Source organism: Lichenostomus cassidix, chromosome 4 (genome assembly GCF_008360975.1).
Source record: "Lichenostomus cassidix isolate B80296 chromosome 4, HeHo_3.0, whole genome shotgun sequence".
Classification (NCBI taxonomy): domain Eukaryota; kingdom Metazoa; phylum Chordata; class Aves; order Passeriformes; family Meliphagidae; genus Lichenostomus; species Lichenostomus cassidix.
The window spans coordinates 15,871,886-15,896,639 of record NC_139484.1 but is presented as its reverse complement, the minus strand read 5'-3'; the positions used below and the strand labels follow the sequence as shown (position 1 = coordinate 15,896,639).

The 24,754-nt window shown below is 36.3% G+C and overlaps 1 protein-coding gene across 8 annotated transcripts in view; it reads left to right on the top strand.

Moving 5' to 3' along the window:
- The window catches only part of CCSER1 (coiled-coil serine rich protein 1), a 621,919-nt gene that overhangs the window by 502,171 nt on the left and 94,994 nt on the right, over nucleotides 1-24,754 (top strand). Inside the window, exon 12 of one of the 8 annotated variants that reach the window (XM_085058025.1) lies at nucleotides 2,917-2,962. The exons of the other annotated variants lie outside the window; for them this stretch is intronic. Within the exon in view, the coding sequence (XP_084914151.1) occupies nucleotides 2,917-2,962 (46 nt within the window). The remainder of the gene's footprint in view (nucleotides 1-2,916; nucleotides 2,963-24,754) is intronic. 8 annotated transcript variants of the gene reach the window in all.

Sequence of the window (24,754 nt, the reverse complement as noted above, 5' to 3'; positions counted from 1 at the left end):
CTAGTCATTGACAATGCCTTGACACTGTTGGTAACATTATCTTTGTGTACATTTACATTTCTGTGAATCACAGGACTTGTAAAACTTAGTGTAGTATTTACCACTGAAGCTGTCATGGAAGCCTAGACACTTTCAGGATTAAGCTTTATCCCACACAGAGAGGACAGAAAAAAAATTTATATGATTGAAAGTCTTGAACTGCCATGAGTTCTAGCAGAGCCTGAATTTTCTATGGAGAATATCTGCAACCTGGCTTAGTTTAAAAAAAAAAACCACTCATAACTGTGCCAGGTGATATTGAAGGAAAACATTGCTGGAGTGTGTGCAGAAAAAAGGAAAGGAAGGCCTAGTTAAAAGATAAAAGTATATATCCTTTCCCCTGAGAAGGCCAATTACTCTGGAAATCAGATATGTGAAAAAGTCATGCAGTCACGTTCATTGACATCTTGCTTTTCTAAGGAGCATTATGTAATTAGAAATACATAATTTGTGTCAGGAGTGATGATAGTAACCAGCAATGAATAATTAAGTTCCCAATTCTTTGCTTGATGGATTTGTGTAAGTTCAGGCTGTGTAAAGGTTTTCTTTTTGATTCATGGAGGGTAAAATGTAAATGCTACACATTCAGAGTACAGAAGAAAAATCCTTTTGGCTAAATAAGCAAGCAGTCTTTTAACCACTGTCTGACCAATTTACTTTGTGCTTTTGGTTATGTGCACATGATTTCACAAATCATTTCAATGTCCTTAAATGATGATGGGAGAAAACTTACTTTTAGGAGGTACCTTAATACAAAGGTACCACTGTGTACCTCAGCTTTTCTAGAAAGCTGCCTTTTAAGCACCACAGGCTAACTTAGAATGGGGAGAATGGGGAGACATTGCCCTTATGCAATGTGTTTTCTTCAGTATTTCTAGCTTTGGTTTGGATAAATATTCTTAGTATTTCACATAACTTTATTTTGTTTTCAAAAGATGTAAAGAAAGCCCTGGAAAGACTAGGTAAAGCCTTAGCAGCTGCTGAAGAAATCATCTAAGTTCTAAACGTACAATTCAATTTGGTATTCCAACTTGTCCTTTGGCTACTCCGAGAAGTTATCTGGAATTAAAGATGGGCTTTGGCAGTGCTGAAATAACCCCATAAAAAAAACTGTGGGGCTGGGGGATGGTGCACTTGGGGGGCACAGCCTCTCCTGCAGGAAAGGCTCTGAGCACACTGCCAGTTTGCATGTTTTCCTGATAAATCAGAGACCTTACTGCCCTTTCCTGGCAGCCTGGCAACCTTGAAAACAAGAGCTGAAGCCACTTTTGCTGCCCCAGCAGAACTTAACCCCAGCTTGCCCCCTTGGCTACTTGTTGCCATGACTGTGACCTCTTTCTGTAGTTTCAGGAAGGAGTTAGTCTTGGAGTGACAAGCTTGGGGTGTAGTGAGACAAATGATTTCTGCAGAGCTACCCTGCACTGCACGTGGCCACAGCGTAGCAAGCTGTGCTCTCAGCAGCACAGCTATGATATCTTAAGTGAAAAATAGTCCTAATTATTCTGGTTTTCCAGAAAAAAACGTGGTATGGGATCAGTGATGTAAAGGTGGCTTTTCTACAGGGCTTTCTAGATATTCATATATATGGTTAACTCATCCTGGGCAAAGGAAAATGGAATTTCACAAGACCTGAAAGAGAAAATTATTTCCAAGAACCAATGCCTAGCCCTGTCTAAATGTGTGGTAAATCACTTTCCAGCCTTGACTTCACAAAGATGATGGAAGTCAAAATGGAAGCCAAGCTCCACTCAAGTGCATAAGTTTCAGGTGTTTGGTAATTACTTTTCTAAGACATTGCTTGCAATCTAATTATTAGTGTAATCAGTCATTATTGACTGGCCAGTTTAAATAATCAGTATGCCCTTTTCCTTTGGGAAGGAGGATGCAATCTTGGACACAAACTCACAGCGAAACTCAAAACTCTGATTCGTGACCTAGGTTCAGAAGGAGACAACATAGTTTGCTTTAACAGTGCTTTTCAAGTTTATACACCCGTGTTTCTCTTTGCCTAGTCATCTCCTTTCTTTCTGTTACTAGTTTGTTTTTCTGGGATTGGATAGTTGATTTGGTGTTGGAGGGGAGTGGGTGGATATGCTGAGGAAGATTGTGGGAATAGGGGATCCCTCTGGGAAGAGATTTGCCTACAGATCCTGACTGGTATGACTTGCTTGTTACTTGATTCATGTTTTGTTTATATGCACAGTTGGTATTTCAGAGATGTGTGGTAATTGCTGGCATAATACACAAAAGATGAAGCACTCTGTCTACTGGAAGAGCATACTGTGTGTATTGATCGGGAATTAATAGAGCTGATTCCTGTCAGCTGGCATAAAACTGACCCAGTGAGGACATGTTAAAGAATTATGGAGACAAGATGAGGAGGAAGTGGCAGGAACCAAACAGTGCTGTACTCACACTCCTTCCTACCTGTTTGAAATGTACTTTACCTTCAAACAGTGTCAGTATCAGCTAAGACATTGGTGTTATTGAGCCTTCTTATTGTGAAGGAATTTGTATTAATATATATTCCATACATTTTCCTCTCCATCAAATTTAATTTTTGACAAGTGTGAGCATGCCCGTCTTATGCTGATACTTTTATCCTGTCTTCTTTCTTTCTTTCTCTTTTTTCTCTGTTTGGTTCATTGTGTTCACTGATGGGTGGATTACTCATAGAATGTTCTCCACTATAATTTATGTTTATCTGAAAATAGGAACTGCAGTTCTTCAGCAATAATAAACTCCTCTATCTAAACAGTCTCTATTTCGATTCACTGCCTTCATTTTCCTCATGTCCTGTCATATTTTTCATTTGCTGCTGCTGTTAATCTGACATCCTTTGCTCCAAAAAAAAAAAAAAATGTGTTTTATTTACAGGGCACAGCATTTGGAAGTGCTCCTGTACCTTCTCGCAGGCAATTATGTGAGTCTCTTAAATTCCGCTCTGTGTTGTAAAGATGACTATGTGTTCATGTGCTGTAGCATGGCATGCCAATCTAGAGTTAATGCCCTGAGGTCAATATTCAACCGCTGGTGTTGTATATTGCCTGTAATGTGTTTGTAGCTAACAGCTTCTATTGACCCCTTCTTTATTTCTTCGTTGTGTTTTGTTCAACACATCATGAAATGGGGCTGCGCTGTGCACTATAGACTTGCAAGAAGGGAAGAAAATACCATAATGACTCAAAGTCTGGAGGGGAATAAGAATAGTGTTAGCAGATCATGTGTGCAAGATAGTAATGAGTAGCATTGTTAAAACCAGGGAATCACTTTTTCTTATTTTTCAAATTAATCTCGCCATTGCACAGACAAAAAAAAATCTGGACCTCAAAAAACAAAGAAATGAAAAATCAAACAGTATGGTGTAAGGCAGACACTACTGAGACCAGTTGTATTCCTTATAGGACTTTCCTTCTAATTAATTTGAAGAACAAGTCCATCCACTGAGTTGGGGGGAAAAAGGAACTTTTAGAAAGGCATCTGATTATTTTTTTCTTAAATCTGTTGGAAATATTGACAATAAATAATATTTCTTTTAAATTAAAATAAATTCCCTCTGTTGTGGACCAAAACCCCAAGAAACCATAAACAAAATATGCTATATATTTTTTAAAAAGAAAAGAAAGAAGAGAAAGGCTTACATTCTAATTCCAGATGAACTTTCTGCTGCATTGACAGTGTTCGCGTGTGAGTGTGTATATTGAATATATAGATTCTGAGAAAACCATCAGACTTTGAGATGAGGGCTTTCTTACATTCCTCGAGTTATTTCTGTCTTTCTCCTCCTACCTTGAGTTAATGTCCATCCTAAAGACATCAGTGTCTTCCATATGCATATAATAAGCTACAGCCATGCACTGCATTATTATGATTACTGTGCACTGCATCACACCGCTGAATGTCAAACAGATTCATTATAATACAACATTACAGGCTTATTCATAAATACAGTGCAGTTTGACTGATGCTTCATTGTTGGCAGTCTTGAAACATGTTGCTTGCATAAATTCACTGGTGCTGCTCTTGTGTATTCCTAGGAGAACATATGGCATTTGTCTATGAGTGTGGGTCTTGCAAAAGTAACAAAAAATATGATCTGTATATGACTGTCCTTTCTTTTGTGCAATTATCTAAGATGTTCCTATTCTACTGGGTATATCTCAGGGAAGAAAAAAATACCGAGATGTAACACTCTTCATGAAATATAATTGTGCTCCTATTACAGTTATTTAAGGTATGGTGGAAAGAATTAATATTCTAATTGCATCCTTCAGAAAAACAATGCTGAAGTTATTTTTCATCTGATACGTATGTCACTTAGCAGTCTGCTAAAATGAAAATTAAAATTGCTGGCTGGCTTACTCTCATATAAATTAGTTCTCCTACTGATCTATATGATTAACAACCTCAGTGAAGACTTTGGAAACACGCTGAAACAATAACATGCTTTAACATGCTTAGTTATAAATAACCAGCATGTCCACTGCTGACAGGTTCCTTCTTTGTATGGAGCCCCTGTTTGAGGTGGAGGATGAAGTGTCATGGAATGAAGTGCCTGGGATTTGAACATAAGGGAAGGTGTGGGAAGCGCAGAAAATGTTTTATCTGGCAAAGATGGGTTAAAATTTGTGTGACAAAATGAAGATGCAGAACTCGGAAGCACACAGAGGAATGGATAATGGTTGGGTTAAATATGTGGATGGGTAGGCTGAAAGAAGGGGTCAGAATTTCCACACTTGAAATAACAGTGAAACTAACATCGCTGAAATGGTAACATGTGAGAAATAAGTTTAAAGCAGCATATATAGAATGTATCAATGGCTTAACTGTGAAGCAAGGTGGAACAAAAATCCCCATGTAAATAAGGGAACTCATAATATCCAGGTGAATTATTTCAGCCAGCTGTTTCTTTCTTTTGTGTGTTCTGGTAGGCAAAGATTATGTGGAACAATGAATATGTTGTGGTAAAGAAAGCTAAAATTAGAGCTTGAACATCCTGAGCTTGTCCTTTAGTCATTGAGGATAACTTTTCTGGTCCTTGCAAAGCATTGGACGTTACTGTTCATGTACCAAAATGGGAAATAAGGATGTGTGGGAATGCAAAGCAGCAATGCTACTGAACAAGTACTGTGTCCTATTACATTGAAGCTGAAAGGTAGCAGGAATGTTTTCTTCCAGGTGGTATGACCAGTGATCCTACAGTAACTCCGCTGCAATGGAAGAGGCAAGGTTAGTCTGATCCCAGTTAATGTGAGATGTTTTAGACTACAGGGCACTTGTGGCTCCTTCCCCTCCAGAGTGAGCAGGGGGCTCAGTGGTGCTGTTGGAAGGCACTGGGAAGTCACCTCTGGGCATCCAAAGCTGTCGTAGACATTGAGTGGCAGCTGTGCCAGTGCTGTGTTATGACATTTCCCCTTGGAGCTCAGGATCCAGAGGAGCTGCTGGTGAAATGTGGCAGAGCAGTGAGTGGTCGAGACTGAGATGCTGTTTATAAGCTATTTTAAAATAAATATCTTCTACTCATAGGACATTTTAACACTCAGGCTATAAACTCTGAGACACTGAGTATAACGATAGCTAATAAATTACAATATGGGAGTTAAGGCTTCTTTCCACAAGATAAAACCTTGCCTTCTGAATTTGAATAGATTGCAACTTCATTTTTCTGTTTTACAATATGGACACCACCAGAAGGGGGGAAAAAAGGAACGTACAATTCAAACTAAAAAAAAACAAGAGCATCTGTAATTAGCAACAAAATAAGATGCAAGGACTGAGGATAAACTGAATGGGGAGTCCAAGGTCAATATAGATGTCATCAGAAGTCTAATGACAGAGCTTTGGTCATTGGAGTACTGCTGACCCAAAGGCAAAGGACAGATTTCCAAAATACAGTTATGACTAAATAAAATTTTGTAGCAAAATAAAATGCAGCTGCAGATTCTTTGGCAGAATTGCACTATAATTGCCCTAGGGAGAAAAAAGCTGTCATGTTTTCTCCTGTCGCTTGTTCATCACATGGAGTGGAAGTACAAATGCATGGAAATACATGGAGTAAACCCCACAATTTTGAAAACACACATGCTCATTATAAGATTTCCTTCCATCCTGCACCCTTGTCCTCCAAAAGTACATGTTAGAGTCCGGGTTGTTATATCCTGTGTTAAAGCATAGTGGATCTTGCATTAGATGACAAAGCTTTAACATTTTTATATCTGTGGTCCTTTTTGTAAAGACTTTATTCCAAACATTTTTCCTTATTTGACCTGAAATGTCCTCAAACTGAAAGTAATTGCTAATTGAATGTGACAGTGGTAGTACTTTTAAAAAAATATATATTATCATTTACATGAAATTTGGGAAATGAAAAATGCTTACCTGTTTTGATTAGCACTGTTTAGAAGAAGAAATCAATGGGAAGAAATAGCATAGAAAGAGCTTTGCTGTAATAGATGTTCCTGAAACAGAGTAGGAAGGCAACAAAAATCAATACAGTTATGTGGTACCTGACAATCAACTTCACAGATAGAAAAAAAAGATGGATCAGATGCTTGGATTAGCCATATAATATCCAAAGAATTTTCATACCATCCAATGATAAGAAAAACGCTAGAATTAAATGCTGCTAAACTAACCTTCTAGGCTTGGAATTTCATACAGGGAAAAATTAAACCAACCTAACATCAAAATTAAGGGATTCTTAGTTGGTTCATAAATGGAACTTTAATGTTGCAATCTCACAAAGTTTTATTACTTAGGAGGAACATAAATACGTCAGAGTTTTCAATTCAGCTGTAGTGATTTTAATTACAGAAGAAAATATGTAGAACTGAAATTACCAAAGTTCCTAATGTAAACAGTTCAAGTGGTGAAACAATTGATAAACTTGTCCACTGCCAAGTTATTTCAAAGCACTAGACAGCTTCTTTGGTCAACCAGAAAGAGAAAAAAAGGAAATAAGATAAAATGCTGAGAAGTTAACTATTTTTTTATTCATGGTGCATTGCAGAGGAAGAAACCTTTTTCATTGGAGTGCTTTTCTAATAAAGAGGAAAACCCAAGGTGGTTGTGGTAAATGCATAAGTTGTGAATGAAAATATTTTAAATGCTGTATTTCAGAATTTTAATGAAATTCTTAATGAATAGTCTAGCATACTAGTGAAAACAGTGTCTCTTAGGAAAAAGTACTGGCAGTCATTTTCTTGTAGAGCTGATCAAAATATATGGAGCCGAGATGTAAGTAGGTAGTAATTTGGTTAAAACAATGCTTTATAAATGCTTATTAAAAATACCTGCATGTTTGTAAAGTCATACCATGGTAATTAAGGTTTGTCTATCAGAATTCTCTTCTGTGAAGGATAAAAATTATAAGCATAGGAAAATAGTTCTGTGTATTTTGAGCTTTGTGAGGAAGTTTCACCCTCCCAGAAGGGTGCAAAACTCTCCTTCCAACCATAGGCCAGATATGAGTTCTCCAGACTGAACATCTAACTAAGAAAATGCTATAGAATAGGAAGTTCAGATATATGCAACTATGATGTCCACAAATTCCATTAGGATTTGGCTACAGCCTAGAAATATATCTGACAAATTGTAAAAAAAACTTCCAGTCAGCTTTTAATGGAAGTAATTCATTTGCAAGAAAATTAAACAACAGTGTTAGAAATAAATCGTGTAAATAGTAATAATCTTTAATTGTTTTGCATTTTTGGCTCATAATTCTTCATAGTGCTATTTCTAAAAAAAGCCTCATCTGACAGTCACCTGCTAAATTCAATTTAAAAATTCATCAGAAAAATTATCTATTTAACTGTATAATCTTTTTATCAGGATTTTTAACTCAGTAATATGTTTGTAGTGATTTAGGCTTATTGTAATGTAATCAAAAGTTATAGCCCTATTAACTCCAGTGAATGTAAGATCATGCTCGGCTTTTGCAAAATGAGAAAATATATATTCTGACAATTGTTTTATTAATATATTATTATTTTTAAGTCCTTCATTTGTGGGAGAGAATTCTAATTCTTTTAACAGCAGCTTCTGCTTTCGTTCCTGTTTCCATGGGAACAAACATTAGCACAACGAAAATTTTTAAAAAGCGATAATTTTAAAACATTGAAGACTGGAGATTTCATTTAGCAAATTTGGAACCCACTCATGGAAACCATAGAACTGAGGTATAGAATAGAAATACAAAGTTTTCATGTGATAGCTTAACATGTGGGTTTTATTTACCTTTGTTTCTTCATTGTGTGATTGAAAGGAAGGATAATTTTGTTATTCATCAGTTGGTGCTTGGTGAGGGAGAGTTGTATTTATTGGACTGCTATGTACAGTGGGGCATTAAAAGCCAGTTTGGTTTGCATACTTCATCTGGGTATGGAAGAAGGAAACAAATATGTTGTTGCTGTATTACCATGGCATTGGCTATCCTAGCACTGAGCATGCAAAAAAGGCTATGGTTGTAATTTGATTAAAACTCAGATACTGTGTCCTGTTTAAATATGATAGCCCTTCAAAAACTTAGTCTTTCATCTTTCAAGTAAATACTCTATCAGGGTGAGATTCACTAAATTCAGGCATAATCAGTTCTTCCTGTCCTGCTTTGAATTCATGGACTTTATTATACCTTAATCAAGGAAAAGTAGAGTATGGAAGCCATGAACTTGAATTGCTTTCTTCTGGTTATTGTTTTGCATTTGCTGCCATTATACTGTGTAAAAATGAGATATATTGTTTTGCACTTATTTTGAAAGTTAAAAGATGAAAACTGAGGTAATCCATTGAAATTAGATAGGCTCTTGCTAAATAAATTTTAAACCACTAGATGATTTTAAAAAGGAAGCATTCTCTGGGCTTCTTGAGCTGCCTCAAGTTTCTGTAATTGAATATTTCTGAAAATTTTCCCTTCAAAACCTCTATAAAATATAGTTCATTAGTAAATATTTATTTTGAAATAATTTCTGCATTAAACCTTTTAATATTCTGGGGGTTTATAGACTTCTTTCCCCATGAAAATAAGCAGAAATGACAGATTCTGATAGATGTAGTTTAGACTCTAATTTTTTTTTTTGCATATTTATTAATAATTTCTGTGGTGACTATGTCTGAGGTCACTCCAAAAGGGAAGAAGTCCTGTAGGACCTCTTTCCTTCTAGCATCTCAGAAAAATATATGTAATTAAAATGATGAATAACTCCTTTCCTAAAGACTGAGCTGTATATTTTCTAAAGAAATTCATTAAACTTTTCCATGAACAAGGAATTGACAATTCCATATCTCTAATGCTGGATTTTGTGTTTTCACAAACAGAAGGCAGTGAAGGATACCCTCCAGAAACCCCTTCCAGCCAAGGCTCCTCTGAGTCTGTAATTTGTGAAACACCTCTATGGGTGGAAAAAAGGGAAAAAATGTGCAGCCTTTGAAGCTGCATCTTTCTTTCAAGTTTGTTTTCTGTTTTCCAATTCATGTGCAGTTAATCTAAGAAACTTTCGCTACTAAACCTGGTAATTTATCATTTTAAGTGGCTAATGATTGCTCCCAAGTTTCCCAAATGAGATTGACTTTTCCGAGTGATACTTTTTTTAATTCTAAAAATAAGGTTAACGCAGTAAATAATTCTTCAATTAAAGTGATATTTAATTTTAGGCCTAACAAAATATTTCTGATTGATCTGATCACTTTAATTCAGGCATCAAAATGAAGAGTCCCTTATTCACCTAACTCAATTTTGAGTAATGAAATTTAATCTCTGATAGATCTCCTTCAGGAGTCAACTCAGAGTTTCATTTATTCTGAATAAATTACATCTCAAAGTAATCCTATTTCTGATTAGTGAGTTATCTAAAATCTGACAGTGAATTTTTTTTCTTCTCTTTTTTTTTAGATATGTATTTGAATTGTAGTGACTTGTCAGTATACATATATGTTAACTTATGCTTTCTCACTGCAATAATTTCCCTCATTCAGTGCTTCTCCTTTGCCTGCTGTAATCTTACTGCTGTTTCTGGACTTTTCCACACCAAAAAGAGATCCTTCTCTTTCTCTAATGACCATCTACTGTTCTATAAGAACAGCGATATGTACTTTCAGACTGCCTATTGATAAATTTTGCTGTGAAAAACTTTTTCTACTACCAGCTTAGCTGATCAGTTTTTGTAAGTATTCTGTTGGTCGCATAGTTATCAGGTGTTTATATGAGAAAAGCAGCAGGAAAATTAAGAAAAATTACTTGAAGAAAATTGATGCTTTATGTCATTAATGAGAGTAATAACGTAGTGCAGTACAAAGCAATTCAAAATAAGGCTTCCAGTGAAACAAACTGGTAGAGAAAGGATGTGATAGAATGAATTTGAACAGTGAACGTTTCTGCTTGGAAAATGTAAAACCTGCAGCTAAGAGACTTTCTCAGGACCTTTGAGTATCAGAGACTTCATGGCTTCAGATAGCAGCCTTCTCAGTGATATTGGAGCAGACTTGAGCAAAGCAGTCTCAGGCAGAATTTGAACTGAAGAACTTATTTATACATGTTTTTCTGATTTAGGGTATGTGCAATCATGAAAAGAAGGGTTATTCCAAGATGTGAGGAGTTACAAAATCATTTTATGATGACTTACAGCCTAGACACTTGTATTTTAGTTACCTTGGGCGACATTCAGCATTTACAATTATGGAAACTGCATTTGCTTTTTAAGTAATCATTGTAATGGCTTTTCTCTCATATGTGGTTAAATGAAAAATTGTTGTATTCATTATTTTGGTCAGTAGTTCTGTCTTCAGAGGATTAATTAAATTTGGGACCACTGAAGATGGTTTTTTAAATTACTGAAAGTCTAAATGGGCAAGTCAGTGTTTAAAAGTTTCCAAGCCATTCCCACTGGCATGCATGAAATGCAGTGAAGAAATTCCATGAAGCTACACTTTCTGCCACACTGCTGTTTATTGCATATGTGTCCAGAGATATTATGAATATGTTTTGCTTGGCATTGCTGTAGATGTGTATAGGCTGAATAATGAATGATGCCATTTGTCATTCTTCTGATACAGCTATTAAACCATTTAACAGTTTTCTGTATTGCATTTAAATCCACTGAATAGATTAAAAAAAATGTTGCTTTTAGTTAACATGGCATGACTTTTTGTCCCAGATTTCCCTTCCGAGACTTTTTAAGTGTTATTATTGAAATCTCTTTTGCATTTTATCAGTAGTGTAAAAAGCAAAGTGATAGACATTTTGCTTCAGATGGTTGAAGAGATTTAAATGTTGGAGTAAAAATATTCAGCAGTTCTCTATGCCATACAAGCATGTATGTGAATGCACACTTTGCTATTCTCTCCCTGAGAGGAGACAGGAAACAGTCTGTACCTTTCTAGAGAGAAGCTACACAAATGATCCACTCTGTTGCTATCCATGAACACCATGGATCCTATATGCTTCATAGACCACTGATTAGAATTACCTATTTTTAGTGTGATGGAGCAAGACATTGCTAATGCTTGGATTATTTATGGGTATTTATCAAGTTCATCCATAGGAACTATAAATACAATTAATGTGGTATGGTTTGCTAGAAATGAACATTTGGCATCATAAAATTTTAAGCAGCAATGTATATAATACTTTATATACCAACTCAATTTATTCCTCGTCCAGTTATTTTTCTAAGAAGATTTTTCTCCTTTTCATCCATTCACTTCTAACATCTGCAAAGTATCTGCTGCTTTGCTTTTATAGAAAAGTCAATTCATTATTGTCATTTGGTCATACTGCTGAAGTTCAAACACACAGGAAAAGAAAGAGAGGCTTTTATATGCTTTGTTAGAGTCATCTATTGTTGGGAAATAAATATCTGCTGAATGTTTTCTGGAAGCTATTTCAAGCATTTGTTATAAGGAAATACAATAAAAGCAGTATAGAAAACCTCGTTAAGCTTTTCTATAAAGCAACAATAATTTTTACATCCCTTCTCTTCAAAATGTAAATAATTGCCTCAGTTTGGTTGTTAAAATAGCATGTTATATAAACTTTGCTTCTTCCAGAATTTTATTTTAAAAATAATTAACATCGTTGACATTTACCTGTTATTCTCATCTTTGGGGTTTTAAAAGACCAAAGAAAAGAGATGTAAAAATGAACATAGTAAAAATGAACTCTGCCACAGATAATAAAGATATATGGGGATTTTATTACTTACTTTAAAATTACATGTTTTGGCAATGGAAAATCTTATGCTCTGTACTAACAGTGTACCTGAAGGAACCCACTGGTAATTCCCAAGTGGAAAGAACTGTCCAGTTTCCCTTTTGGGGTCTGTCATACCTCTCCTGGCAGCTCTCTGGAAATCACTCTAGACCTAGACTAAAAAAAACAGAAAGCAGAAATGCTCCATGATTTGTACTGTTCAAGTAATTAAGTTTCCCTCTCCTTCTCTCGCAAAAGGCTGCAGTATTCCATGTTTCTACAGGTAAAAACTGTAAGAAGAGCTAACAGAGAGCATTCTTTGTTAGGACAGTGAGTATATGCATAAAGTTAGCTGTGTGCTAACATTTACTGTTTTACTCTTTGGGCTATCATCATTACCCCTGGGCTGCTTATATTCAGTTTAATGTGTAGGCTGAGACATTGGAATTTAGGGATCAGGCACTTCAGCTAACTGAAGCATGACTTCAAACAAGCAAAATGCCAACATGCACGGAAACAGAGGTGCTTGGGAGACAAGCACAGGCAGTGGTACAAAGGTGTGATTCACTAGCTACATGCAGAAACAGTCCAGAAGCATGAATTCATGTCCTTGAGTATTTCTCCCAGGAAGACTGAGGCTGGAGCACCTTGCACTTATTGTGGGTTTATGTACAGAACATCACTGTCATCGTGTGTCCCTGCCTGCTTCTGGGCTGTCCTTTCAACACAACCAGTTCTTGCTGACTGTATTGTATCTGCTATAACATCAAAAGTAGTTCCTGATGTGAAAAGCCTTATTATTCTGTTTATTCATGGGGTTCTTTTCAAAAAGACATAAAAATCTTTAGAGGTTGAGAAAAGAGACAATAGTACTTTGGGATCAGCTTGGTCGGTACTTGTCACTAGCTACTGTTTTGTAATCCTCACTTGCTTGCAGTTTGTGTCTGAATTTCCGTTCTGAGCTACTGCTTTTGTAGATCAAACTTTGACAGAGATACTCAGTGTGTTGTGATTTTTCTCACTGGGCTTGCAGAAAGCTTTTGAAGTTCAAATTCATTTAGGTTTTGGCTATCTTGACTATGTGCAGTGTATCTGCTACTGTCAGTTTTGTCTACTCCTATCTGAATGAATTATAAACAGAGTAATATATGCTATTTCTAATATTCATTAGAAAGGGTTAAGGAGTCTTCCCATGACGACTACACAGGTTGGGGCCAAGCAGGATATATTTTTCTTTAATTTTTTGCTGGTGTCCAGCGGCAGTCTTGTGAAAGAAGAGTTCCCAGGTGATGAGCTCTGACTTTGCAGGGAGAAGATCTCCTCTCACCTCACCTCACCTCATTCGGTAGTCTGGCATGTATGGTGGTGTCTGCACATGGATGATGTTCTTGCCTGCCAGTTTATGGCTGTAGGTCAGTTTTACTTGCAGTCTAGCTGTTATTTTAGCTTCACTGAGTATGTGAATCCTTTCTTGGGCGATGACATGTGAGCATATACTGGATTCAACTAAAGATATCTCTTGGTCTGTTCACGTTCCTTGGCTGCAAAGTTTTTAAAAATGGCATTTATTTGGACTATGCAAAAGATGGTAAAGCTAGGTTGCTGTCACATAACTGTAAACCCCTGTAGTTTGTTTCTCAGCATTCAGTGATTGATTGTAAGTTGAAAATTTTATCTAATCTTACGCAAAAATCTAAGAGTCACTTACATAAACTGTGTTAATTAAAACAAAGCAACTGCTACTTTAGCTTGGGAGGATTATAGCTGTCCTTTAGCATAACACAAAAAACATTGCAAAACTCCCTTTCCCCCCCCCTTTTTTTCTTTTTGTGTTCTTATGTCTCATGTGGCAGGAGGAAATGATGAAGGTGTCATAACTGGATGACAATAGCAGTCGTATGTTTATTTTTTTCTGCTGGCACCCCTTGGCTCGACCTCAAGCATCCTATGAGAGTAGAACACTGAGACCTGGGAGGTGGGATGTTCACCTGGAGGGCTATGTGTCTCACTTCCCACCTTCTACATACACAATTTTTAGGTTTTTTTTCCCCTGATGTGCCTTCCAGCCAGACGTGCTTAACTTCAGGGGTGTGAATAGAAGAAAGTGAGGCTATTCCTCTGTGTGACTAAATATTTCTGTGTTCTTGCAGCAGGGATGGAGGTATTTCCACCCCATGGCTGATTTTGTGTTTTCTTGCCTCAGCATTAACCACACAGCAAGAAGATCAGGGCATTTAGGAGGATTTCATGTGACAGTGAAGGAGTTTTATTAATTTGTAAAAGACTTACAAAATCTTGGAAGATCTCACATCCAGCTGTGAAATTTGCCAGCACATTGCTTATCCAAATGTTCTGTTAGGAGCAACGGAGCTGTTGTTTTACTGAAGCTTTGAGGTAATTTCATTTAGTAATTTCATTTAGCTGTCCAGGTCAAGTATGAGCATGGGTCTCAAGATTTGAAAAATTACTCCTCTACTCGTCTTTGAAAAGTAAAATCTATCTTTGGATACAAATGCAATCTCTTTTATTATTTCCTGAGTATGATATTAAATATTATGTTTATGGTACTATAAATACTTCAAATATTTTTCGATGAACTGTCAAATACAGCCACAGACTAAACCAAGAATCACATCTGGACATTTTACAGTTCGCTTTTACTTCAGTGCTAAAAGTTAAATGCAATTTGTGCAATAAGTCATATGGAATAAAACAATAATGTGGAAAATACCCTGCAGTATTAATTTGTCTGCAAATTAATTTGAAGGAAAATTACTGAGTCTGAGTACTTCTGTGCCAAACGTGTTTCATGGCCGTAAGCACAGGATGCCTCACTACAGATTCAGCATTCACTTCTACAGTGAGCCATTAAGTACAAAAGCAACCACCGCAGGAAGATTTTTTTTCCTAATGGATTTGTAATGACATGGGACAAACATTCCCCAAAAATACCTAACTAAATAATTAAGGATGAGTTGCTATATTGTTGCAGTTTTTCAGGTGTACTGTTGAAGCAGTTGCCCTGCTTCTGAATTAGGTGGAAAATAAAGACAAATATGAAGCAATTCTTCATATTGCTTATTAATAACAAACTATTTGAAGACGGATTTGGTATCTTTTTTTCACTTTGAAAAACAACAGGCAGAAGGCAATTTAAATACTGTAATTTATCTTTGATGGATGATGTATTTAAAGCAGCTGAAAGCAAATAACTCGAGCATGTAGCAATTAACATTCTGATCCTGCTAAGGGAGCTGCATATGCTGACCCTCACCATCCAAATGTGACTCTTAGCAGGTATGAGGTCTAGTGCTAGTTTCAGCTGCAAAGGCAATTTATTGCACTTTCCTGTGCTGACTTGAAATGAAATGCCAAATGAATCTACAATGCTGTTTCTAGCCCATCCAGATTAAGGTGGCCAAGTCTTGTGCTGCAAAAATAATCCACAGGCATTTGGGAAGTCATGGAAAGAGTCATAACTCAGTGAAATGTCAAGTGTTGTCCTTCCTTAGTCTAAATAATACAAACTAAGTATTATCTTAACCATGATTTATATCAATCCTTCTCACTACTGCTGATGTGGAGTCCCACCACAGGTATCTCCTGTTTTCCCTATTCTGTTTTTATTAATGCTTGGTGGAGAAGAATCAGCAGCAGCAGAGGGGCTCTGCTGATTCCTTAAATGATTTCCTTGAGGACAGTACAGCTGTAGTACAAGTTGATGGTGCAGAATGGCCTTTTGGCTCCCCTGGAATTAGCCATTGCCAAGGAAACAATGCAGGTCCTCTCAGGGAAACAGAATAGTGCACAATCAGTAAAACACAAAGTAAAACACAAAATACATCATGTAGTTTTACACTCCCAGTTAAAATCATTGATAAGAATGCAAATCTGTAAAACCGGACAGAGCTGTTACAATCCTATTTCCAACACATGCTTTGCAAAGGCTTCAGGGTAACTCACATTACAAAATTTTGCATGCTGGTTTCACCTTGACATCCTGATGTCAAAAGTGTTAAATGCTTATTTGTCCTTCAGGCAAACATAAACAGCTTGTTTCAGCTTTAGCTTAAATTTTCCATATTCTTTTTTATCAGGTAGTCTTGGAGATTTGAATTTTGCCTTGAATTTTCTCTCTTCATTGTAAATTTAAGTGAAAATAATCACAAACTATAAATTTCTCATTGAGAAAGTTTAAATGCTTGGCTTTGTTGCTTTACCTGGACAGTGGAATGCTAATCCACTGATATCAATCATTTTAGCATTTGGTTCATTGACACGAATGATTTCAGCTCTACCAGCATTTTAAGTTTTGGAGTTTTGTTTATTTTTTGGGGTTTTTTTTGCCAGTTAAAATTTTTTCTTAGTTGTTTGCACCTGTGGGAGTAATTTTGAAGTGCTTCATGTTTATAAATATATATTTCACAAATTTGAAGTTACCTACCTTGTTAAGACCAACTGTGGTTCATAATAGCTAGTGTGATTAGACATTGTTATCTTCTCATAATTTAGGATAGTTTATGATTTTAATTAAATCATTATCTATAGGATTGCTATTAATACACCGTTTATGTAATGACAGCATTGGGCAAAGACTGTTCTCTATACAGGTTAGTGAATTGCTAAATTGAAGGAGAGATGCAAGTATTCTTGTCCTTCTGATTTAGTTGAAGAGCTTCACCAAATCCTGCACAAAGTGGGGTTGTAAATATTTTTTTTGAAGTACGAAGAGTAACCCATTTTAAATAATGTAAGAGATATAATTATATTTGAAGTTTAACGCCTTCAGTATATGTTACTGGATTGTGCCCAGCTGTAGATCAGGCCAAAAAGTGAAACTGTTTTTATGACTTTTCTGGGAAGTCTGTTGACATCAGAAATAACTTTGGTAGTTTCCCCACTCCCTTATAAATCACTCTATATTCAGATGCCTTTAAGCATACATTAACCTGTAGTCTGTTAATGGGATGAAAAGGGAGAAAAAAGATGAAAGACCATGTTTCATAGCCTTGGTGCAGATCTGTCTGAGATAAGAGCCCACATACAGTGTGTGTGTTAGCAGAAGCCATGTCACATCTTATAAAACGAAATCCTACATTGAGTGTTCCAATTAAACTAATTTTATAAAGTCGACTTAAGCCTTTGGTGGAAGAAATATTTCTCTTTGTCAGTGAAGCTTAAATAATTGACCCGAGGACTTAGTATTTTTAGTTTTCTTGGTAATCCATCATAACTTTCAAGCCAGAGACAGCATATTCTCATGAAAGTTCTCTTTCTTGCTGTGACTTATTCCAAGAAAAGCTTTTCATTGTACACAGTAATGTATTAAAGAATGCAGAATGATAATATATATAAAAATAAATTGATTCCTTTATTACTCTGTAAATGGAGTGTAAAATCTTTGCACTACATAAATATTTTTGAAATACGCATTCATCTGTAATTTTAACCTGTTTAACCCTATCATTACCTTTGTTACCACTGTTATTATTAGAGAACAGAGCATTGCTTGGAGGACTGTATTCTGAGATTGAGACACCAGGCAAATATCAAAACTTTAAGCAATTATTTATGCTCAACTACTACTATTTGGCCATATCTGGATGGGCGTTAATTCCTGTGTGCTGATCTATTCTGGCTCACTGAGACCAGCATTAACTATTTGCTGACTGACCTCAAGTCATGTGGATAATTCTAACACTTGCAGGCTGGAAATTATCGTAACCTTTTGTACCAAAAAAAGAGCTACTACAAAACCCTTTGCTTCCTTTCTTAGTCATTTTTGTATGTCTGAGCATAAGGCAAATCCAACAAAATCACAAATAGTTTGTCTGCTGAGTCACCTCCCAGCTTCCACTTATCTTTCTCATTAAGGTGTTTTTAAGCAGCATTATCCTCAATTTCAGGTATGCCCTGTTTTTCCCCTACTCCCTGCAAAACCCAAGAAAGGGAGTACATGCATATTTATTCTAACATAAGATGCCTCATAAACACAGTATTACTTTCACCATTCATCTATTTTCTTCCATTTGCTTTGGTTTGTTGTTTTAAATTTCGTTTTATTTACTTGTGGTTTAAACCAGAAACTACTCAAGGTATGAGTTCAAATTCTGTGAAAAACTATAAAATACCTAGGTTGCTAGGTTGAATCCATAGTGGTTTAGGTTCCATTTATTTATAATAAATTACCAAATCTCTCATAGCATTCCTCTTGAGTGAAGCACAGATTAGGTAGTATCTCTGGTGATCCTTCAGGAGGTGATCCTGGAATAATTTGCTAATTTAAAAAGATACTGTTTGCATTCTTTCTTGTAATAGCTATAATACAAGAAGAATATAGAATAAAAGGAGGAAAAAAAAAGTGTTGAAGTAGCATATTTTATTGTGTTGTTTTTTTTAGCTGCCTCTGAAGAAATGGCTCTGTTTTATATTTAGAAGACCTCAGTGTATGTGGAATGTCATTATATATAACGTGATATATGCACTTTAATACAAGAAAATTGTGGGTTCAGATATAATACAGTCATTAGGTGATATTCAGATAACATTGCTTAAGTGCTCAAAGGCTTCAAAGTCAATGCCAATCATTGGATCCTGGAGTGAACTTACTTGATAAACTGCTGTGTTCTTCATCTGTGCAAAGCAATAGAGGTTTGCTGGCACTATTGATTTTAATGCTGAAAAACAGAAAGATGATCTCTCAGGGGAGCTTGCCCTTTTAAATAGCAATGTGAGCGTTAAAATTACACCTTTATTTAATACTAGCTCTTGAAGGGAAACTTTAAAAGAGAAGTGGCATTTATTCCCTGTTTGAATCAAGGGACTGTGTCATAGGTGGCATCATATTCAATAACAGTTTTATAAGTCTATGAAAGGCTCCACAGACACAGCAAATTTCAAATCAAAACCAACAGCTCTGAGTTGTAGATGTGCATCCATGTATTTATGTGAGTGGAACAGTAACTGATACTTCTGAGGCAGAGAAGATGTAGTAACAAGAGGGTGCAGTAACATTGTGTGTAAGGAAAAACGAGACAAGAAAACAATACATGTTTCATTCACTGTGGAGACAAGAAGCAAATAATTACTTTATAATTGTGTGATATTATAAATAATTGAGGCTTTTCTAGGAGAAAAGCAAAGAAGAATATCTGGGAAGTATTTACTCCAGTAATTGATTAAAAGGGTCAACAAATTATCCATATATTGTTTTACACACAGGCATGATGAAACTATTCCTGTGGCATGTTGGTTCTCACAGAAGATGCCTTTGATGGTGAGCTTAATCAGGGTAATGAACTGCTTGAATTATAGAAGATATGTCTCGGGGAAGATTTCTTTGAATACTGATCAACTTCTGGTGTTAGGTGTCTCTGTTCAATGACTTCTGCTGTAGGTGCTACAGTAGGAGAGTAAGTGGCATCCAGGATGTACAGTCACCAAGAGTGTATTGCAGTAAATTCCTGTGTGCTATTCAGGTAGTTCTTAAAAAATGTGACCTGTTTCCCTATGGGTGAAGGTAGCACTTTCAGGACCAGAAGTACTCAATGTTAATTGTGTGTTTATTGGCATAAGAGTACATAATTTGCAGGTTTTAGATTGAGCTGTAGGGTGGAAAAAATGTAAATGGCACCTGGAGTTTCATCTGTTTTTCACCACCCCCAAATTTTAGTTTGTACAGCTGGGGGTTAAATATGGATATTTTAATTTCCATTTTGTGGTAGCTTTTATCAGTGCTCAGTTGGTGAATGCAGCAAGTGCTCTTAATTGGAAAAGGATGTTTTGTTCTAGGCTGATCAGGGTAACATGATTTGTACGTCTCTCCTTTCACAGTGGAATTCCTGTGAAGGATTAAGTATCTCTACTGAGTTGTTAAGCCTGCAGAGTTCAGGATATTCTTTACCCCTCAGTATTAATCCAATTAGTCTATCCATAGCAGAGATAGACCAATGAATAGCTGTGTGCCCTGCTCCTGCTGTGCTGCTGGATGCAGTTCTGCAGCTTCGTATGTAGACTGTGTGTGTGTGTATAAAGCATCCCTAATATTGTTTCCTTTGTTTCATGGTTTTCCTAACCCCATTATGAAAAATTGTCATCTTAGAGATTAGAATTCAAGGAGAAAGTTATTCCTAGACAGGCTATTGCCTCATCATTTGATTGCATCTGGTGGATAAAGCAAAGCACACGAGGAGGATGAGGAGTAAGGTGCTGTGGGAACCAGTGGCTGAGTCAGTTTGTGTGTAAAAATAATACAACTCATCAGCTTGTTTAATTGAGCATTAGTGTTAAGTCATGGTAACAGGCATCTTAATATGCACAGTGCCAGACACTGCCTGAACATGAGAGAGGAATACAGGAGGACCAAATGGCATAGTCAGGGCATAGAGCTGAGCTGGCTCACTTTGAGGCTCTGTCTTTGTGCATGTGGAGGATTGTGTCTGACTCACAGAGGAGTGAGTCCAGCCCTGTACAGTTATAAAGTAATGATAAGTTTGTAGTATCTAACTTTGAGAATGTTGTGGCCCTTTGGAAGGAGTTTTTCATTACATTCTTGCAAATTTACTATAGGTGGTGGTAGTGTTAAGAGATGAAAAAAATTTGACTACAAAAATGAAATACAAAATTTGGGGATGAGGTACTGCATTATAATGAACGAGAAACAAATTTAACATGTGTTTTTTAAGTAAATTTCAACTGTAGTACCTTATCAGACAAAAGAAAGATGATGCTGGAATACTTTTATAAACAACCAGACCTCTCCAATTTTTACATTGATTGGAGAGTGCTAGGACTAGGTTTCTCAGAGGCAGCAGGAGGAAAAAGAAATTTACTTTTGCTGAAGTCAGAGATACAATCAAGACAAAGGAAAGGCCAGGGAGGTGAGCTGATGGACTGCCTGATGCCAGGAGAGGTTCATGAGCTGAGTTTGGGTCTGCACACAGTGCTCTCAGAGATGGGAACAGAGCTGGTGCTTGTGTCTCCTGACACAAGTTGGTTTCAGGGGGTGCTGCTGCCCTCGCTGCTTCCTCTGGGGAGATTAGGAGTACTACCATTTCTTTTCTTTCATGGTCACCAAACACTAAGTCTTTCTTTTTTCTTCTCTCCACAAGTGGAGCTATGTGTCTGGAAACACCTGGAGTGTTTGAGACTAGAATAAACATCACTTCTGAATATAGTGGTTTAGTTATTCATAAGAATACAGTGGGGAAATTTTGCCTTCTGTTATTTGTGCCATGATTAATTAATCCCTGGGAATAATTTCATGATTTTTGTTCCAACTGTCTGTAAATCCATTAATTCCCTTTCTTAAAATAAGAGCACAGGCTTGGAAGTACCTGATAGGATTTTTCCATGACAAAAAAGTAACTGCTAGCTCCCTAATCAAATTCTGGGTATGAATATCAACTAAATACTAATATGCAGTATTTATTTCAGTTTTGCAGCCTGAATATTCAAGTCTTGCAGAAATACAAACAGCATAGCTTTTTGTCTGGAAGTTGAGAACTTTTTAGGTAAAGATTCAATTTCAAAATCATGTAATAACTTAATCATAAATGCAGAAAGTAATGTGATAAAGTAATGGGTTTATTTACAAACCAATATTTTTCAATGACAGCATTTCTTTGACTTTGTAAGAAATCCATTATTTTTAGGACGGGTATAATAAATTTCTTATAAAATATTGAAAATACTAATTAATTACTGTAATAAATTACTATCAAACTTACTGATAGAAGCAGTTATTGTAATGAGTTTTGCATCTTGAAATATAAATAATCCTTCCATACAGGATGAGAAAACCTCACTAAGATAATAATCTTTTTTGATTGAATAGCCTTAAAAGAAGATTCTAGATATATCATATATTCTTACACAAAGAAGACTGGAGTGCAAAAGCATTCTGTACAAGTTATCTGTATTTCTCCATGTCTTGACTGCTTTTTGTGAGGGTTTTAATGACATTTTTTATTTGGATCCCTGTAGTTCTATCACACTTTTTTTTTGTTCCTGTTTTTGCACAAATAAGTATAGGCTCTCTAAAAGCCATAACTGAAAAAAGTCTAAGTTGCATCCACTATATCCAAATTACTAAATAACCTTTTCTTTCTGTGCTTGCACAGCATGTGCAATAACTACCTGCACACTGCACCTGAGAGGTAGATCACACCAGTCAGTTCCTGCCTGTAGCCAGTAAATGTTTGCTCTATAGATTGCAGATAATTGAACTTATCATTGATGTTTGTTAATGTCAACACACTGCAATTCCGTGTCTGTCATGATCAACACCATGGGAGAGCATAAAGCGGACACTACTACACTCTAAATTGATCAAATTCAAATTGACCAAATTTGAATAAACCAATTGCTGAAAAGTGTGACATAACTGTGTTATCTCAGACACACAATCGAGTGTGTTTTTGAAGTATATGCTTGTTCAACAGGGTTCTTAATTTCCCCCAATCACTTTTAAAAACAATCTATGGTACCCACAGCACAGAGAAGGGGGCTGCTCACAGTCATGCTGTTCCCACACATCATATCAGTGCATGGCTGCTTTGTTATGTGTTTTTCGTTACTCATTCAGCAAAAATCCTAACCCATATCTGATGTAGTTCCCTTAGATGTACAGTAGAAGTGGGCTTTTTTTCTTTTTCTTATCTCTGGTACCACACAGCAATTTGGTATTTTGAATATGCCTGAGGAAAGGAAAATATTAGTAATTACAGTTCTGAGCACCTATCATGGAAGAGGAATACAAAGAGAGGTGGAGACAATAATTCCAGAAGCTTACTCTTTGGAGGGTTCTTTTCATACAGCTTGTAAAATCTGACAATTATTTCAGGTTTCAACACTTCCATCCTTATCTTTACTAGCAACGGAATATACTAAAAATTACAGTTTGGACTTTAAATATTAAGACACTTAAACACTGTTCAAGCATGTTTAGAATTTAGTTTTGGTTCCAGAACTTCCCCTCTGTTTTGTTCTTAGAATTTGGCCTCTATAAGCATTTGAGAGCTAATGAAAACCTCCTTATTTTGATATAAAATTTCGTTTGTACAATTCACTTTTCAGTATTTAAAATAGGAGAGGCAGCAATATATGTTAGCGAGTTCTGGTCAAAAGAGAAACAACAAACAGATCAATGCTTTGTTACAAATGGAAAGTACCAATGCAGGGTGTTTAGGGCAGCTTTCAGAGACACACCAAAAGTTTACCTACCAGTATACCCCAAATGTATTTGAAACTGAGGTTACTGGGATGCACTGCCACATTAGCTCTGAGGTGCTGGGTTGGACCATGCTGCTTGACATCCTGCTAAAATGTAGAGTTGTGTCATAGCAACAAAGAGCCAAAATCAGCCCACAGAAATTAATGATGCTCTAGATATATTGTCCATTTTTTTATTCAGTTAATTCTCTGTGCTTATGTGTTTCTTATGCCAATTTTTAAATATGGGGCCAGTGAAGACAGCCTCTTTTATCATCAACTTTGTGAGACAGACAAAGGACCCAAAGAGAAATATTTTGTTGGCCAAGGTTGCCTTCAGAGCTCCTAGCATTCTACAGAAAAGCAGAGATTAAAGCACGTGGCACATCCTTATAGTGTGATGTCTCAAATCAGACTCATGGTCTCACCCATTTTTTGTATTGAGCATTGCTTACTTGCTTTGCCAGCTTTCTGTATGGTTAATGCATGAGCCAATTCAGAGATATTTCTTCTTTTATTACTTTTTCTTTGCTAGGAATAATGTGCCCACACATCCTTAGTGCTTTGCACTGTTATGTTTCTCTTTCGATCCTAGGCAAGAAAAACAGGCTGAAATCACAATTAAATATTAATAGCTTAGAATGCTGGGGTTTTGAAAATTGCCCATTACTTTTATCTTGGAAAATAGAGATGTTTAACCATTAGTCACAACTTTATGAATCATGTGTTTAATGGAACATTAATCTTATTTTTTTTCTATTTGCAAGAGTAATTGTTTGGCTTTTCTTTTGCTTCTGGTGAAATTTTCTGTAGGTTTGTGTGTATTACATGCTAATATGGCTCTAAAACAGCTTCTCACCAAAGTTATTCTTGGCCTAATTTGCTTCCTTCTTAGAGGAAGAGCTTTGCAGCAGGGTTTAAAGGGTGTTTGTGGCTGTGGGCTGCAGAGCCAAATATCCTGATCCTGAAATCCACACTCATTCTAAAGAAAGAGGCTACAACTGCAGCTGCTTTCTTTGGATTTTTTCCTTAAACGCTGATGCTCTCGATAGGTCAGTGATGCTCATACTTGCACTGGCTCTCAGGTGTGATAAGGGGTATTTGTGTGCCTCTCATGAAAGAGGGACAAGAGGAGAAGCATATTTTGTACTTCTACCTACAAAAAACTTTAAATAGCTATCCACTATTGCTGTTTCCATAGGAAATTCAAAACTTCTCTTTCTTATAAGTAGAGTTCTTATCAGCAAGCAGACATCCCTGGGGCTATCTGATATATGATATAACTAGCAGTGGAAGGGGGGAAAATAAAGAAGAACAGTAATA